Genomic DNA, 17,887 nt, shown 5'->3' on the forward strand with positions numbered 1-17,887 from the left:
TCATCTCGCACATGTGTTTGTTTCTTGCTCGTTTCGCACGTGTGTGTGTGTTTTTCGCTAGTTTCGCACGTATTCGTATTTTTCGCACGTTTCGCATGTGTCCGTATTTTTTGCTACTTCGCACGTGGCTGTGGTTTTTTTTGTGTTTCCCCTTCGTTTCACACGTGTATGTGTGTGTGTTTTTTTGGTATTTTTTGCTAGTTTCACACGCGTGTGTTTTTCGCTTGTTTTGCACGGGTGCGTGTGTTTTTTCTTTGTATTTTTCGTTCGTTTTGCACGTGTTTTTTTTTGTTTTTGGCTCGTTTCGCACGCGTGCGTGTTTTTCGATTGTTTCGCAGTTATGTGTGAAAATACAGACATGTGTGACACGAGCGAAAAACACAAAATAAAAAATAAAAATACACGCATACGTGCGAAACGAGCGAAAAACACACGTGCGAAATGAGCAAAAAACACGCATACGTACGAAACGAGCAAAAAATAAAAAAATAAAAAATAAAAAAATATGTACACGTGCGAAACGAGCGAAAAACACACACAATGCGAAAGGAGCAAAAAAACACAATGAAAATCACACATACACATGTGTGAAACAAGCGAAAAATACGTCCGAAATGTGCGAAAAACACAAAAAAACAAACAAACAAACACACGTGTGAAACGGTAAAAAAACAAACACACGTGCGAAATGAGCAAAAAGCACGCATATGTTCGAAACGAGCAAAAAATACAAAAAATAAAAAATAGGAAAACACACACACACACACACATGCGGAACGAGTGAAAAACACACACGTGTGAAACGAGCGAAAAATACAAAAAAGACACATACACACGTGCAAAACGAACGACAAACATAACAAAAACAAAATAAAGAAACACACGTATAAAATGAGCGAAAAACACTCACACACGCAAAACGAGCGAAAAACACAAAAAAACACACACGTGCGAAAAGAACAAAAAACACAAAGAAAAAATGCACACACACATGCGAAATGATAAAACACATACATGTGCGAAACGAGCGAAAAACACAAAAAAACCCAAATGTTTTTCGTTGGTTTCACACGTGTGTGTCTTTTTTTATTCTATTATTATGTTTTGTATTTTTTGCTCATTTCGCACGTATGCATGTTTTTCGCTCGTTTCGCACGTGGTGAGTATATGTGTGTTTCTTGTGTTTTTCGTTGGTTTCACACACGTGTGTGTTTTTTTATTCTATCATTATTTTTTGTATTTTTCGCTCATTTCGCATGTTTGCATGTTTTTCGCTCGTTTCACATGTGTGTATTTTCTCGCTCGTTTCGCACGTGTGTTTGTTTTTCGCTCGTTTCGCACATGTGCGTGTTCTTCGCTCATGTACGTGTTTTTCGCTAGTTTCGCACGTGTCTGTGTTTTTTTCCCGTTTCGCACGTGTATGTGTGTCTGTGTTTTTTTCTGTTTTTTGCTAGTTTCACACGCGTGTGTTTTTTGCTTGTTTAGCACGTGTGTGTGTGTTTTTTTCCCGCTCAGTTCGCACGTGTGTGTGTTTTACGCTCGTTTCGTATACGTATTTGTGTTTTTTGCTCGTTTCGCACGTGTGGGTGTTTTTTTGTTTGTGTTTTTTGCTCGTTTCGCTCGTATGCGTATTTTTCACTCATCTCGCACGTGTGTTTGTTTCTTGCTCGTTTTGCACGTGTGTCTGTTTTTCGCTTGTTCGCACGTGCATGTTTTTTTTGTGTTTTTTCGCTCATTTAGCACGTGTTTGTATTTTTCGCTCGTTTCGCATGTGTCCGTGTTTTTCACTATTTCGCACGTGGCTATGGTTTTTTTTGTGTTCTTCCCCTCGTTTCGCACGTGTATGTGTGTGTGTATTTTTTCTTTATATTTTTCGTTCATTTTGCACGTGTGTTTTTGTTGTGGTTTTGGCTCGTTTCGCACCTGTAAATGTTTTTCACTCGTTTTGCACGTGTGTGTTTTTTTATTTATTTTTATGTTTTTCACTCGTTTCGCACTTGTGTATGTGTTTTTTTTTGTATTTTTCGCTCGTTTCGCACGTGTGTTTTTTGATCGTTTAGAATGTGTGTTTTTTTATTTTTTATTTTTTTTGTGTTTTTCGCTCGTTTCGCACGTATGTGTGTTTTTCGCTTGTTTTGCAAATGTGTGTGTTTTATCGTTCCGCACGTGCATTTTTTTCGTTATGTTTTTTGTTCTTTTCGCATATGTGCGTGTATTTCACTCGTTTCACACGTGTGTGTTTTTCACTCGTTTCGCACGTGTGTGTTTTTCGTCCGTTTCGCGAGTGTGAATGTTTTTCGCTCATTTCGCATGTGTGTTTTTTTTATTTTGTTTTTGTTATGTTTGTCGTTTATTTTGCACGTGCGTATGTGTTTTTTTGTATTTTTCGCTCGTTTCACACATGTGTGTTTTTCACTCGTTCCGCACGTGTGTGAGTTTTTCTATTTTTCATTTTTTTGGTGTTTCTCGCTCGTTTCGAACAATGCGTGTTTTTCGCTCCTTTTGCACGTGTTTGTTTTTTATACCATTTGACATGTGTGTGTTTTTTTTTATTTTTTGCTGGTTTCGCACACGTGCGTGTTTTTCGTTCGTTTTGCACGCGTGTGTGTTTTTTCATTTTTGTGTTTTTCGTTTGTTTCGCACATGTGTGTGTTTTTCGCTCGTTTCGCACGTGTGTGCGCGTTTCTTTTGTGTTTTTCGCTCATTTCGCCCGTGTGCGTGTTTTTCGCTCGTTTCACACTTGTGTGTTTGTTTTTTATTATTTTTTGTATTTTTTCGCTCGTCTCCCACGCGTGCGTATTTTTCGCTGATTTGTCACGTGTGTTTGTTTTTTGCTTGTTTCACACGTGTGTGTGTTTTTCGCACTTGTGCATTTTTTTGTTTTACATTTGTTTCGCACGTGTGCGTGTTTTTTGCTCATGTATGTGTTTCTCGCTAGTTTCGCACGTGTCTGTGTTTTTTCCTCGTTTCGCACGTGTATGTGTGTCTGTGTGTTTTTTTGGTGTTTTTCACGAGTTTCACACGCGTGTGTTTTTCGCTTGTTTCGCACGTGTGTGTACTTTTTTTGTGTTTCATTCGTTTCAGACATGAGTATTTTTCACTCGTTTTGCACGTGTGTGTGTATTTTTCTTTGTTTCGCATGTGTGTATGTTTTTCGCTTGTTTCGCACATGTGTGTATATTTTTTTGTGTGTTTCGTTCGTTTCGGACATGGGTGTTTTTCACTCGTTTCGCACGTGTGTGTGTTTTTCTTTGTACTTTTTCGCTCTTTTCACACGTGTTCGTGCTTTTCGCTCGTTTTGCACGTGTGGATTTTTGTCGCTCGTTTCTCACGTGTGTGCTTGGTTTTTTTTATTTATTTTTTGTGCTTCTCGCTTGCTTCGCACGTGTGTATTTTTTGTATTTTTCGCTCGTTTCGCACGTGTGTGTTTTTTTTATATTTTTTTGTGTTTTTCACTTGGTTCGCACGTGTGTGTTTGTGTGTGTGTGTGTGTGTTTTTTTTTTGTGGTTTTTGCTCATTTCGCACGTGTGCTTGTTTTTCGCTCGTTTTGCACGTGTGTGGTTTTTTATTTTTTTTTGTCTTTTTCATCGTTTGGCACGTGTGCGAAACAAACGAAAAACACAAAAATGAAAAACACAAACGTGCAAAACGAGCGAAAAATACACGTACGAAACGAGCGAAAAATACAAAAAATAAAAAACACACACATGCAAAACGAGAGAAAAACACACACACACGTGCGAAATGAGCAAAAAGTACAACAAAAACACGTACACCGTACGAAACGAGCGAAAAAGATAACCAAAATAAATAAAAAAATACACATGTGAGCAACGAGCGAAAAATACTCACACGTGCGAAACGAGCAAAAAACACAAAATATACACACCCAGTGCGAAACGAGCGAAAAACACAGAAACGAAAAAATACACCCACTTGCATGCGAAACGAGCGAAAAATACACACACGTGCGAAACGAGTGAAAAAAATGCACATGTGAGACCAGCGATAAACAAAAAAATAAAAAAAGCACACACGTGCGAAAAGATAAAAAACACACACAGGGGCGAAACAAGTGAAAAACACAAGAAAAAATAAAAAACACACATACACACACGTGCGAAACGAGCGAAAAATGCAAAAAAAAACACACACACTTGCAAACCAAGCAAAAAACACAAAAAAATAAATAAAAAACAAATAGACAAGTGTGAAAAGAGCGAAAAACACGAACACGGCGAAATGAGCAAAAAACACAAAAAAATGCGCACACACGTGTTAAATGAGCGAAAAAACACACAGACGTGCGAAACAAATGAAAAACACACACGGACGTGCGAAACGAGCGAAAAACACACAGGTGCAAAACGAGCGAAAAACAAGCACATGTGCGAAACCAGCGAAAAACACAAAAGAACACAGAGGTGCGAAACGATGAAAAACACATGTGCGAAACGAGTGAAAAACATGCACATGTGTGAAACCAGCGATAAACAAAAAAATAAAAAAAGGACACACGTGCGAAACGATAAAAAACACACACAGGTGCGAAACAAGCGAAAAACACAAGGGAAAAAAACACACACACATACACACACGTGCGAAACGAGCGAAAAATGCAAAAAAAATACACACACGTGTGAAACGAGCGAAAAACACAAAAAAATAAATAAATACACAAATAGACAAGTATGAAAAGAGCGAAAAACACGCTCACGGCAAAATGAGCGAAAAACACAAAAAATAAGAAACACACACATGCGAAACGAGGGAAAAACACACACGCACACACGTGCGAAACGAGCGAAAAATACAAAAAAACATGTACACCCGTGCGAAACGAGCGAAAAAGATAAAAATAAATAAAAAATACACACGTGAGAAATGAGCGAAAAACACTCACACGCGCGAAACGAGCGAAAAACACAAAAACACCACACACCCAATGCGAAACGAGCGAAAAACACAAAAACGAAAAAATACACCCACTTGCGTGCAAAACGAGCGAAAAATACACACATGTGCGAAACGAGTGAAAAACACGCACATGTGAAACCAGCGATAAACAAAAAAATAAAAAAAGCACACACGTGCGAAAAGTTAAAAAACACACACAAGGGCGAAACAAGCAAAAAAATACACACATACACACACGTGCGAAACTAGCGAAAAATGCAAAAAAAAAAAACTCACACACGTGTGAAACGAGTGACAAACACAAAAAAATAAATAAAAAACAAACAGACAAGTGTGAAAGGAGCGAAAAACACGCACACGGCGAAATGAGCAAAAAACACAAAAAAACGCGCACACACGTGTTAAACGAGCAAAAAACACACAGGTGCGAAACGAGCGAAAAACAAACACGTGCGAAACGAGCGAAAAACAAGCACATGTGCGAAACCAGCGAAAAACACAAAAGAACACACAGGTGCGAAACGATAAAAAACACACATGTGCGAAATGAGCGAAAAACACACACGCGTGCGAAGTGAGCGAAAATCATTCATATGTGCGAAACAAGCGAAAACACAAAAAAGAATTAAAAAATAAAACAAAACACACGTGCGAATCGAGCAAAAAATATGCACACATGCGAAAAGAGCGAAAAACACAAAAAAACACACACAGGCGAAACGAACGAAAAACAAACACATGTGCGAAATGAGCGAAAAACAAAAAAATTACACACACACATGTGCGAAACGAGTGACAAACACACATAAGTGCAAAACGAGTGAAAAACACGCACACGTGCGAAAAGAGCGAAAATCACAAAAAAAACACACACACACACGTGAGAAACGAGCGAAAAACACTCACACGCGCAAAACGAGTGAAAAACACAAAAAAAACCACACAGCTCTGTTCGAAACGAGCGAAAAACACAGAAATGAAAAAACACACCCACACACGTGCGAAACGAGCGAAAAATACACACACGTGTGAAACGAGCGAAAAACACGCACATGTGCGAAACCAGCGATGAACAAAAAAAGCACACACGTGCGAAACGTTAAAAAACACACAAAGAAGCAAAACGAGCAAAAAACATACAAAATAAATAAAAAACACACACGTGCGAAACGAGAAAAAAACGCAAAAAACACACACATGTGTGAAACGAGTGAAAAACAAAAAAAAACAAACACACAAGTGTGAAATGAGCGAAACGGCGAAATGAGCGAAAAACACAAAAAAACGCACACACACGTGAGAAACAAACGAAATACACAAAAATGAAAAACACACGCGTGCGAAACGAGCGAAGAACACACACGTGCGAAACGAGCGAAAAACACACACACATTCGAAACGAGCGAAAAACACGCACACGTGCGAAAAGAGCGAAAAACACAAAGAATAAGACACACACGAGTGCGAAACGAGTAAAAAACACACTCGTGCGAAACGAGCGAGAAACACACATAAGTACAAAACGAGGAAAAACACGCACACGTGCGAAACGAGCGAAAAATACACACATGTGAAACTAGCGTAAAACACAAAAATATATACACATACACATAGACGTGAGAAATGAGCGAAAAACACAAAAAAACCTAATACACATGCGAAACGAGCGAAAAACACACACGGACAAAACGAACGAAAAACACGCACACATCCGAAACGAACGAAAAATACACACGTTCGAAACGAGCGAAAAACAAAAAAATTAAAAAATTAAAAAACACACACATGCAAAACAAGCGAGAAACACGCACACGTGCGAAACGAGCGAAAAAAACACGCATATGTGCGAAACGAGCGAAAAACAAAAAAAAAATAAAAGATTAAAAAAGACACACACACACACGTGCGAAACGAGTGAAAAAGAAGAAAAAATAAAAAATAAAAAAACACACACGTGCGAAACGAGCGACAAACACACATTACAGGGACGGATCTAGAGGTGGCTAGTAGTGGCCTGAGCCCTCCAAAATTTTAAGAAACTATACTTATATATGAGATATGTATTTAAAAAATAAAAAAAATATTATGTAATTTAATAGTTTTATATGTATTATTTTTTACTATATGATAGATTTATATCTTAATTGTTTAATTTACTTATATTTTTTACTTAACAAATTTAATATCATACCCTCATGTATGTCTTTGTGTCTTTTAAATTAGTTTTTATATAATAATCACTATATTTATTTAAAAAATCATTTATTTTTTCATATTAATATATTTAATATTTATATTATTATATTAATAATGACTTACGTAGTTATATTTGGTAATCACATTATGTACTTTAAATATTATTTTTTTATAAAAAATACTGATTTTTCTTCTAAATTTACGTTGTTAAAAGAAGAAATTTTGATAAATCTTTTAAAAGACTAACTCTAAGAACTATATGTTAATTATCTTTATGAAAAAAAGTTATCTAAAATTCAGCCCCTCCATATTAAAATTTTTGGATTCGTCCTTGCACACATACGTGCGAAATGAGCGAAAAACACGCACACGTGCGAAACGAGCGAAAAGCACACAAAAAAACACACACACACAAACACACGCGTGCAAAACAAGCGAAAAACACAAAAAAATATAATATAAAAAAACACACACGTGCGAAACGAGCGAAAAACACAAAATAAATTAAAAAAACAAACACACGTGAGAAACGAACGACAAAAACGCACACGTACAAAACGAGCGAAAAACACGAACACGTGTGAAAAGAGCGAAAAAGCACAAAGAAAAACACACACACATGCAAAACGAGTGAAAAACGCCCATGTCCGAAACGAGCGAAACACACAAAAAAATACACACGCACACATGCGAAACGAGCGAAAAACACAAAAAAACATGCATACTCACGTGCGAAACGAGCGAAAAATACGCGCACATGCGAAAAGAGCGAAAAACACAAATAAAAACACACACACACGTGCAAAACGAGAAAAAACACACACACATGCAAAACGAGCGAAAGATATGGGGAGGTGCGAAACGAGCAGAAAACACAAAAAAAAATAAAAAAACACACACACTTGCGAAATGAGCAAAAAACGCAAAAAAACACACACATGTGTGAAACGAGCGAAAAACACACAAAAATAAATAAAAAAACACACACGTGCTAAACGAGCAAAAAACACACACGTGCGAAACAAACGAAAAACACAAAAATGAAAAACACACATGCGCGCGTGTGAAACGTGCGAAAAATGCACATGTGCGAAATGAGCAAAAAATACACGTGCGAAACGAGCGAAAAATAAGCACACGTGTGAGACGAGCGAAAAACACAAAAAAATAAAAAACACACATGCGAAATGAGCGAAAAACACACACAGGTGCGAAACGAGCGAAAAATACAAAAAAAAAACACATACACCCGTGCGAAACGAGCAAAAAAGATAAAAATAAATAAAAAAATACACACGTGAGAAACGAGCGAAAAACACAAAAAAAATCACACACCCGAGTGCGAAACAAGCTAAAAACACAGAAACGAAAAAACAAACCCACATGCGTGCGAAACGAGTGAAAAATACACAAATGCAAAACGAGCGAATAACACGCACATGTGCGAAACCAGCGATAAACAAAAATAATAAAAAAAGCACACACGTGTAAAACGATAAAAAACACACACAGGTGCGAAATGAGAGAAAAACACAAAAATAAAAAAATAAAAAACACACACATACACACACTTGCGAAACGAGCGAAAAACACACACACTCGCGAACGAGCGAAAAATGCAAAAAAAACACACACGTGTGAAACGAGCGAAAAACACAAAAAAATAAATACACACACAAGTGTGAAAAGACCGAAAAACACACACACGGCGAAATAAAAATAAAACAAAAAAACGCACGCACGTGCTAAACGAGCGAAAAACACACGGACGTGCGAAACAAATGAAAAACACAAAAATGAAAAACACAAACGCACGTGCGAAACAAGCAAAAAACACACAAGTGCAAAACGAGCAAAAAACACACACGTGCGAAACGAGCGAAAAACAAGTACATGTGCGAAACGAGCGAAAAACACAAAAGAACACACACGTGCGAAACGATAAAAAAAACACACATGTGCGAAACGAGCGAAAAACATACACACGCCTGCGAAGTGAGCGAAAATCATGCATACGTGCGAAACAAGCGAAAACACAAAAAATATTAAAAAAATAAAAAAACACACGTGCGAAAAGAGCAAAAAACACACGTGCAAAAGGGTCTATAAAAAACAATCAAATTAAAAACAAAAATAAAAAAAATTAACTCATAAAAAATTTAAAATATCCGAGTTAAAATTTTATATCTATACAAAAACCAAATTTTTTTTCTCCTAAATTATAGAAAAAATATTTTAAAAAATACATCATCCATTAATATTTTTGACGAAATATGAGAGGAAGTAACCTCTGTGCTTTCAAAGTACATGCAAAGGGTCTTTTATTTAAATAAAATAAAAAATTATAATCTTCAACAATTCACAGAAATAAAATAGTTGCTTCAATGGGGAAGATATACAATTTTGCAACACCCTAATATTTTTTGTAATTAAATTTCACGCGTGGGATGGTTGAGAATAGAATATAGTTATTAGAACCGAATCGGTAATTAAATCAGTCTAAGTTATTGAATCATTAGATTATTAATTTAACGGGTGAGTTACAGATTGAACTAATTGACCTGATCTTATATAAATAAAAAATATAAAATAATAAAAAATTTAAAATTAAAATTTAAAATACATATTTTCATCACTAACATTTTAAAAATAATTAAACTATTCTAAAACAATATGAAACAGGAACAAGTATTTTATTATTTTTACTCTATCATAAATAAATTTATTTTGTTTTTATATTAAAATAACTATTATTTTTAAATTTTAATAATTTATTAATTAATTTATATATATTATATACTATAAATATTCATTAAAAAATAATATTAATAGATATTATATAATTACAAAAAAAAGTAAATTTATAACTAAAATTAAAATAAATTAAATAAAAATAAACTATTTGGTATATATATATATATATATATATATATATATATATATATATTATCGAGGAGCATGATAGCATGGTGATTGTAGATGGTGCTTCTTTCTTTGAGAGGAGGGGGTGAAATTCATTACTTTGCAACAAGGGCACTCAAGTTCCAGATTTAGCTTAAACTAATAATAAATGAGAACTTTTAATGTTCTGTGTAAATACACCGTGTAAGTTGAAGATTGTTCAACCCAACTTACTAAAAAAATAAAATACATATTGCATGAACCTATTATAAAATGAGTGTTTTTTTTCTTGCAAAAATTAATGACACTTCACAGGAGGAGTTGGGGAAATATGATTGATTTCAGATTTACTTGAAATCCCAAGAGGTAATGACAAATTGATTAAGTTTCGACGCCTAAAAAAATTACTCATTTTGCCAAAGCCACATGAAATGTGTTTCATTTAAAGTGGTTTTACATGAACATGATTTATAATATAATTGTCAATTTGTCGTATATTTCCTTCTTGCCTCCATATATTTTTCTTAATTTCTTTGCAGATTGAGTTAGAACCATGTTTCATAGAGTAGTGATTGTGTAATCTATTTTTTCTCTTAGACATTTTTGCCCTTTGTTTTTAAAAATAAATATATTTTCTTTTCTACGAGTCTACATTAATTTTACCGTTACATATAGTCTAAAATATCATTTTGGTTCTCAAAATAATCAAGGTTTTACAAAATAATCATTTAAAGACAGAAATAACATTTTGATTTTCCAAAAATAATTTCAATTTGACAAAATACACCAAATATGAATAAATTTAAAGGACTTTAAAAAAATAAAATAATTTTATCATCTAATTTTGATGATTTTACGCTTAGTCCATATTTTTGACGATTTTTACATGAATGACAGAAAATTGATAACACATTCTAGAAATCAATTTTGTTTCTAAAATTTTTGTATGTACCTAGTAAATAATTTTTTAATTATTCCAACAAAAAATTAGATCAAATATATAAGTCGTTTGACACTTATGAAAGAAAGCAATACTTTCTCAAATAAGAATTATCTTTAAAAATACCAAAATATTCTTTTATCAGGGACCATTTTATCAAAAATTGACATTTTTGTTTGACAAAATTATAGTCTACTGACCGCATCTATTATGGAAAAAATAAAGAGAAACCACAACCATTGGACTTTACTATCAATACCTATCATTGTTAAAAATTTAATTTGACGCTAACATATAATAAGCTATTAGTGCTTTGTTTATTTATTTATTTGGTTTCCCAGTATTTACTGTGGACAACTGTGAACCAGTAACTAATTTCGTTACCATTTGGATCTCAAATTAAAATTACACTCGGTTTGGTTGGACAATTGGCTGCAAAATTCTCTCAATTTGCAAAATTGAAAGACCAACACATAACCACTTGATTAAGAAGTTTAATGAGATAATTAGATAAAGCAACTACTAAACCACCCCATCACATTTATTATCTGTTTTATTCATCACCTTCTGTCCTCACATTGTCCATGTAAATTATCAACAAACAAAATAATTTAAAAAAAGATTAAGAAAAAAAATCATAAAAGATGTGAGTGCAAGAGGGAGTGAGGACTCGGATGAGTAAGGCAAAATTAGCATCAAATCCGGTATCAGAAAAACCGCCAGCAGCAGTTAAGCTGGGCAGTCGTAACACCTGGATCTGCCGCTACATGGTTTCTTCATTGTACCTCCGCTTCCTACACGGCGGACATAGACACTGATTCAAATGTGCTTGTTTTGAATTGGTGTCTATGACCGCGAATATTACAGCACTCTAGCAATAAAATTAAGGAGAAACTCTTGCATACTCCTAAATACACATTTTTTGTTGTTTTCAAAACATAAAAAGTTTTCGTAAGTGTTAAAGATGAAAACGAAAATAAAGATTTTTGAGAATAGAAACCAAGAACTTAAATAAGGAAGCACATTAAAAAGTAAAAGTAAACAGACTCTAAGAATTTTAGATTGATATCCAAATCTGAGAAGCAGTTCACATGGCATCATCATGAAATATACAAGCACACGAATGTCCTGCAAAGAGTTTGTGGGTCAGCGAGACTTAATACACATGAGCAGGGCTCTAATTTAGCCGCGCCATAATCACAAGACAAATTTCCCATTGTTTTCTCTAAACTCCTTTTTTACCACCATCACAATGCAGCTTAGCCGGACTTAAAGAGCAAAACTGCTTTCTGGTCTAAGTAGAAGTAAAGGAAGTGGTTTGTTTCATGAGTCACATATGAACCTGTCACAAGGAGAAGAAAAAATGGTGCATGAGTAATGAACTTACACTAGAAACCAATAACGTCTGAAAAAACGAACAAGCAATTTTATATACATTTGAATTAATTATCTTAAATTCATCTGGAAAAAAAAAGTGTTTCTATAAGCATATTATTATTTCGCCCCATTTGGTAACTATTTCGCCATAAATATCATGACTTTTGAGAAAGTAGCGACAAAGAAAATATGTCACCACCATATCACTACTATTTCCTACCTCAATAAAAAACATTTAAAAAAAAAAGGTTGTTCTTCTATTGCAACATCAAGTACAGAAGAAAAAACACGCTTAATAAAAAAAAAACAGATCATCATTAACTCCTGGAGTTTCATTTCATTTTCACTCCCCCATGATGTTTACCATAGTTTTGCAACCACTTACTTTCTAAACCCTGAAACTAGATCTTAAACCAAGCTTTGGCATTGCAAATCCTTTTAATTTTTCCTTGCAAAAGCCAATTCCCGGTGCTTTTTAAGGCCTATCTAGGATGTTCAAAAGTAATAAGCAACCAAATCAATACAAGCTAAAGCTAATGAGATTCCTTCATTTTCATGCGTAAAGTATGTTGAGTCAAGATTCATGAACAAATACATATGACTGTCATTTCGTCTTTGCAGGCTTCAAAATACTGAGTGTCCTTAAGCCTGTTCACATGAAAAACTGTGTTCCACTATACTAGAATGAGTAAAAGAAACAAACAAACACAATTTTCTATTCCAACCTTGTATTTCAGCCATCCAGACATCAGTATACTATCTGGTTAAAGAGAAACAGGCAGACCGCGTCTCAAGATAAATTAATCCTAAGGAATATGAGAATATCTACGACATTGACACTGCAAGTTGTATGTATGCCAACTTAAATGAGGTAATATTAACACCAAAGAAATATCTGGAGAAACTCATGATTTAATGAGGGAATATGCTGATAAACACCAAAGGAAGGATACTTTCGAGGTGGAATATTAACCCCAACAATTGAAATCCTGGACTCAGAAACCCATAGAATCCCAGTCAGATGACCTTATCAAATCAGCAAGAAGATTGGAAAAGTTGCTTAGAAGCTGCACCTAACTAGTATTAGCAGAACTCAATAGTCAATATCAGCCTAGGCAATTCCGAAATCATTCTAATCACCGCATGAACTAAAGCTAAGCATGCAGCAGCATGAATTGTGATTTAGGCTTGATAAAAGTTGTAACAATGAACAGAACTGTTTGCTGAACTCAAAAGTCAGGAAATCTTATGCATAATCTAAACCACTTATTCTCAGATATAATGAAACTATGCAATGCGTCAATTAAATTCAGTTCTTAACCATAAAGATGATTTTAACTGATACAAGAGGAGAAATGCTGGCACATATTGAGGCAGCTTATATGCAACTGTGTGTACACTACTTTAATAAAAGAGTAAGGGATTCAGAATCGAATTCCTCTCTTATAAACCAAGAGCACTCATATCTAAGTATATTATAATTCATCTAAAAGATCAGTACTCAAGCTTGTCCAGCTGTGCAATCTTTGAGAACTTTGAATACTAAAGTATTCAAATATTTGTCTGTCAGAATCCATTTGCAAGGTATGGTACTTGAGTCCAACATCAGAAGTATGGTGCTCTCTCAAAGTTCTTATCAGTCTCAAAGTTCTTACAAGTTTAATTAACTTCTATTATACTATGTGCAGTAAAAGAATGTGCGCAAGCAAAGCCAGGCTACTTTGCCAAGTTTAAGACTCAAGGAAAATAAGAGGTATAGCTCCATAAGTCCACTAATCGAAACAGATAGGAGAATCCATCGTATATACAATTGAAAATTTAACCAGCCAGATTATCAAATTGAGCAGCTAATCATTCTAATACAAACATAAAATTTATAGGAGAGAAATGAAAAACACACCATTTTTTGTAATTATTAGTGAAAATATATCAACTAAAAATGGAAACAATTGAATCAAACCACATCTAAAAGTAAATACCTATACATACCACACCATTATGTTATTTCCCTACAACAGTACAACGTTCAATAATTGAAGGCCTTTTATAACAGTACAAGCAGTGGCTTTTCAAATGGACCATTGACAATTTGATATATATCCACACAAAAATCAAAGAAAGACAACTATTGTGGGGACAAGGAAATAAGAAAAAGACCCCCTACATGTATCATAGAATCACAGAACCACGGCTGGCTGGACCTTTGATTTGCAACATAACCATCTTCTCTAATTCAATCCCCATCTCCAACTAAATAAAGCTTTAAGAGTATGGCCATTAACTCATTAATAATCTACACAATAATTTGCATATCCACTTCCCTTGTGAATACATTTCATTTATTAAGCAGATTCCATCTAACATAATAAGCTTTCCATTTATGAAATTCACGTAAGAGTTTCCGAGGTATTGGTATGAATTTCGGGGGATCTAAAATCACAGAACTCCAGCATTGAATAACTACTTATGCAGCATTTGTCCCAGTATATAAATATAGAGGTTCAAAGAAGTTGATATTGCATACTACCATTTTCTCCTTCAGACTGACAAAGATGAAAAAATATCATCTTCACTGCGGTATACCGAATACAATCAAAGAATTGGGCTTGCAAAACAGTATACTGCTGAAATGCCTGTCACCACATTACATAAGTTCTGGCGGCTCATCAACACCTATTAAACTAGGAGGGATCACTCGTATTCAAACTGCACCTAACTTGGAACCATTTTTCCCAAGTAGGACCACAAGGTACTCTCACACTTATAAGTTTGGCAATTTGAACTGCTCATAACTCCTCAATGACTACTAGGGAACAAGGGTTATACAGTCTTCTAGCAAGAGTTGTCTCTCTATGATTTGAACTCACATCTTCCTCCTAGGTGGTCCAGGTTAATTGCCACTTGCCCCCTTAACCAACTCTTGAGAAGTTTATCACATATGTAAGATAACCTGGTCAAAATGTACACATGACAAGCTAATGTGCAACTACTACATGAAGAAAGGATCTTCTCCTACTATCCAACTCAGGCATTTTCCTCCTGGAGGAGAGAAAAATACTGAAACCAAAATGCACCCCAAACAAAAACTACGTTTCCAACATATAACTAGTACGTTGCTACCATTAACTAAAGCAGAAGCATTAGCAGCACTAATTGTAAGCAGCAGCAGTTCAATTTACAATAAACCTAAGCTTGGATCTAAACATTTCCTCTAGAAGAGAAAGTAGCAAAAACAAGGGTGCACAACAACAAATCTAAGCAAAACCCCAACTTGTGAACAAAAGCCATACCGAAATTGCGACCAACTATGCAATGCCAAGTGGGTCCATGCCTCTTATCGAACTCCTTCTTTATCTGCTCTGCAACATCTTTCTCCACATTGTACTTCTCAAACGCCTGAAGAAGAAGAAGAAGATCCATCATCATCATCCATTCACAAAAAGTTCAAGACTTTACCACACAGCATGATAAAAATAACAAAACCCAGAAACAGAATCCAAAACAACACCCACAAAAAAACAAAAACCCCAAATAAAAAATTTGGAGAGAAAAAAAGAGGAACTAACGTTGACGGCGATATCAACAGCCTCCTTTTGCATGTCGGGCAACATATCTGCACTCTTGATGATGACCTTTTTGGGTGGCGGCGCCGCCGCCGGAAGCGCTGTGGGCGAGGGCTTCCGGTCGTCGGGGATAGGTCTCTGCATAAGAGCTCCAGTAATGTTCTTCTTTGCGTCTTCACTGCTCATTTTTTTTCTTTTTTTTTTTTTCCAATAAAACAACAAAAATTCTTCCCGTTCTCTCTTAAGGCTTTGGATTGGGAATGTTTTGTTGTGATAGATTTTAGGTGGGAAGTGAGGGAAGATTGAAAGCGATAAGCCCGCTGCCCGCGTGTGTTGTGTTGTGTAGAGAAGAGAAAGAGAAAGAGAAGCTTCAAGAGAGAGAGAGAGAAAGAGTTTAAACTTTAAACTAAACTAATAAGCAAAAGGGAAAAAGGAAAAGGTGAGAAATGGAGAAAGAATAATAAAAAGGGAGAATTGGAAGACCATATATGTTGAGGAATTATGCCAAACCTGGGTACAGCTCTATGCTACTTGCCACAACCCATAATGCACTCGAATATAATCCAATGTAATTTTAAAATAAATAGACAAAATTATACATGAATGAGTTTGCGGTGAACAAAAATAGACACTAAAGCTCATAAATAAAAAAATATAATAAAAAATTAATTTTGATGGATAAAAATATATTCTAAAACTTACAAATATGCTAATAACATGATGTTTTTATCCATCAAAAACGATTTTTCGAATATATTTTGATATTTATTATTTTTTATATGTACTTTTGTTTATTCTAAATTTTTTTATGTATATTTTTGTCTATTTACTCTTAATTTTATATATATATATATGATAAATTTGATTATTTTAATGATTAATTTAGCGACTAATTTTGAATTAACTACTAAGGGTCAGTTTAGATTGACTTTTAAAAAATGTATTTATTTTTTTATCTTTTAAAAAAATTATTTTTTTAACAGACAAAAATTATTTCACATTTAAATAAGCTTTTTTTAAAAAAAAATTAAGTATTAAAAACGTTTTTTATTTTTTTAAAGCAAAATATTGTTAATTAAAAAAAACAAATAATTTACTTTTTTTTAATAAAGGTATTTTTTTAAAAGACATATTCAAATAGGTTTTAAAATGAATAAAAGAACTTTATTGAAAAAAATTACTTTTTCCACTAAAAAAATAATTCAAACTAGCATTAAATCAATATCCAAAAGATTCACACTAACAAAAAAAAATTCTAAAAAATATTAATAATAAAGTAGTCCTTAAAAAATTTTAAACATTGACAAAAATGACTAGATATCAATTGCTCCCGTTTTCATTAACAAAGAATACTGAACTGATAATTAAAGAAATGACGTGGCACTAACAATTTTCACTCTCCTCTTTGTCTCTCTTTTTATCTTTTCTTTTCCTCTCATCAATTCTCAATTGCCTATTCCATTCTCCGTTAAAATCTTTTAAGAATTATTTTTTCGTTAATATATTTTTTAGAATCTTTTTTGTTAGCACCTAAATCTTTCAAGTACTAATTTAATAGCTAACTCAATTGAGTTTTTATGCTTAATATATATATATATATATATATATATATATATATATATATAAATTTTTGAAATACATTCTATAGGATAAAAAAACCTAAATAAATCAATGACAACCCAAATTTATGCAAATTACCCGAACAGAAAAATGTTATGTACATGTCCCTAATGGATATTTTTATGTAAATCGAAGCAACCATACTCGATTTAGCATCGTTGGTAGTAAATCGAAGCAAACATAATTGATTTAGTAGGGAGACATGCAAATCGAATCACCCTCATTCGATTTATGCATGCATGGTTAAGGTTTCTAGTAAATCGAACGAGTTCAATTCGATTTATCATGCACGTAATGTAATGAATGAATCGACACAGGGCAAGTCGATTTACTATGTATTCAGCAATATATATCAATGAATGTAAGTTAATT

General features: G+C 34.1%; 1 protein-coding gene across 1 annotated transcript; it reads right to left on the bottom strand.

Moving 5' to 3' along the window:
* Nucleotides 1–11,987: 11,987 nt before the first annotated feature.
* Nucleotides 11,988–16,500, bottom strand: LOC112796413 (uncharacterized). The gene is made up of 3 exons (XM_025838844.3): nt 15,899–16,500; nt 15,623–15,728; nt 11,988–12,297 (listed from the first exon to the last, which is right to left on the bottom strand). Exons 1-3 carry the CDS (start codon nt 16,079–16,081, stop codon nt 12,215–12,217), a joined length of 372 nt encoding a protein of 123 aa, XP_025694629.1. The 5' UTR covers nt 16,082–16,500; the 3' UTR covers nt 11,988–12,214.
* Nucleotides 16,501–17,887: the final 1,387 nt, after the last annotated feature.

The sequence above is a fragment of the Arachis hypogaea genome, chromosome 4, assembly GCF_003086295.3.
Source record: "Arachis hypogaea cultivar Tifrunner chromosome 4, arahy.Tifrunner.gnm2.J5K5, whole genome shotgun sequence".
NCBI lineage: Eukaryota > Viridiplantae > Streptophyta > Magnoliopsida > Fabales > Fabaceae > Arachis > Arachis hypogaea.

Excerpts from the sequence above, each read along its gene's own strand:
- LOC112796413 (XM_025838844.3), bottom strand. The coding sequence starts at position 16,081 with ATGAGCAGTGAAGACGCAAAGAAGAACATTACTGGAGCTCTTATGCAG. Across the intron at positions 15,729-15,898 it reads CTGTTGATATCGCCGTCAAC|GCGTTTGAGAAGTACAATGT; the intron begins GTTAGTTCCTCT and ends CTTCTTCTTCAG. Across the intron at positions 12,298-15,622 it reads CATAGTTGGTCGCAATTTCG|GTTCATATGTGACTCATGAA; the intron begins GTATGGCTTTTG and ends TCCTTGTGACAG.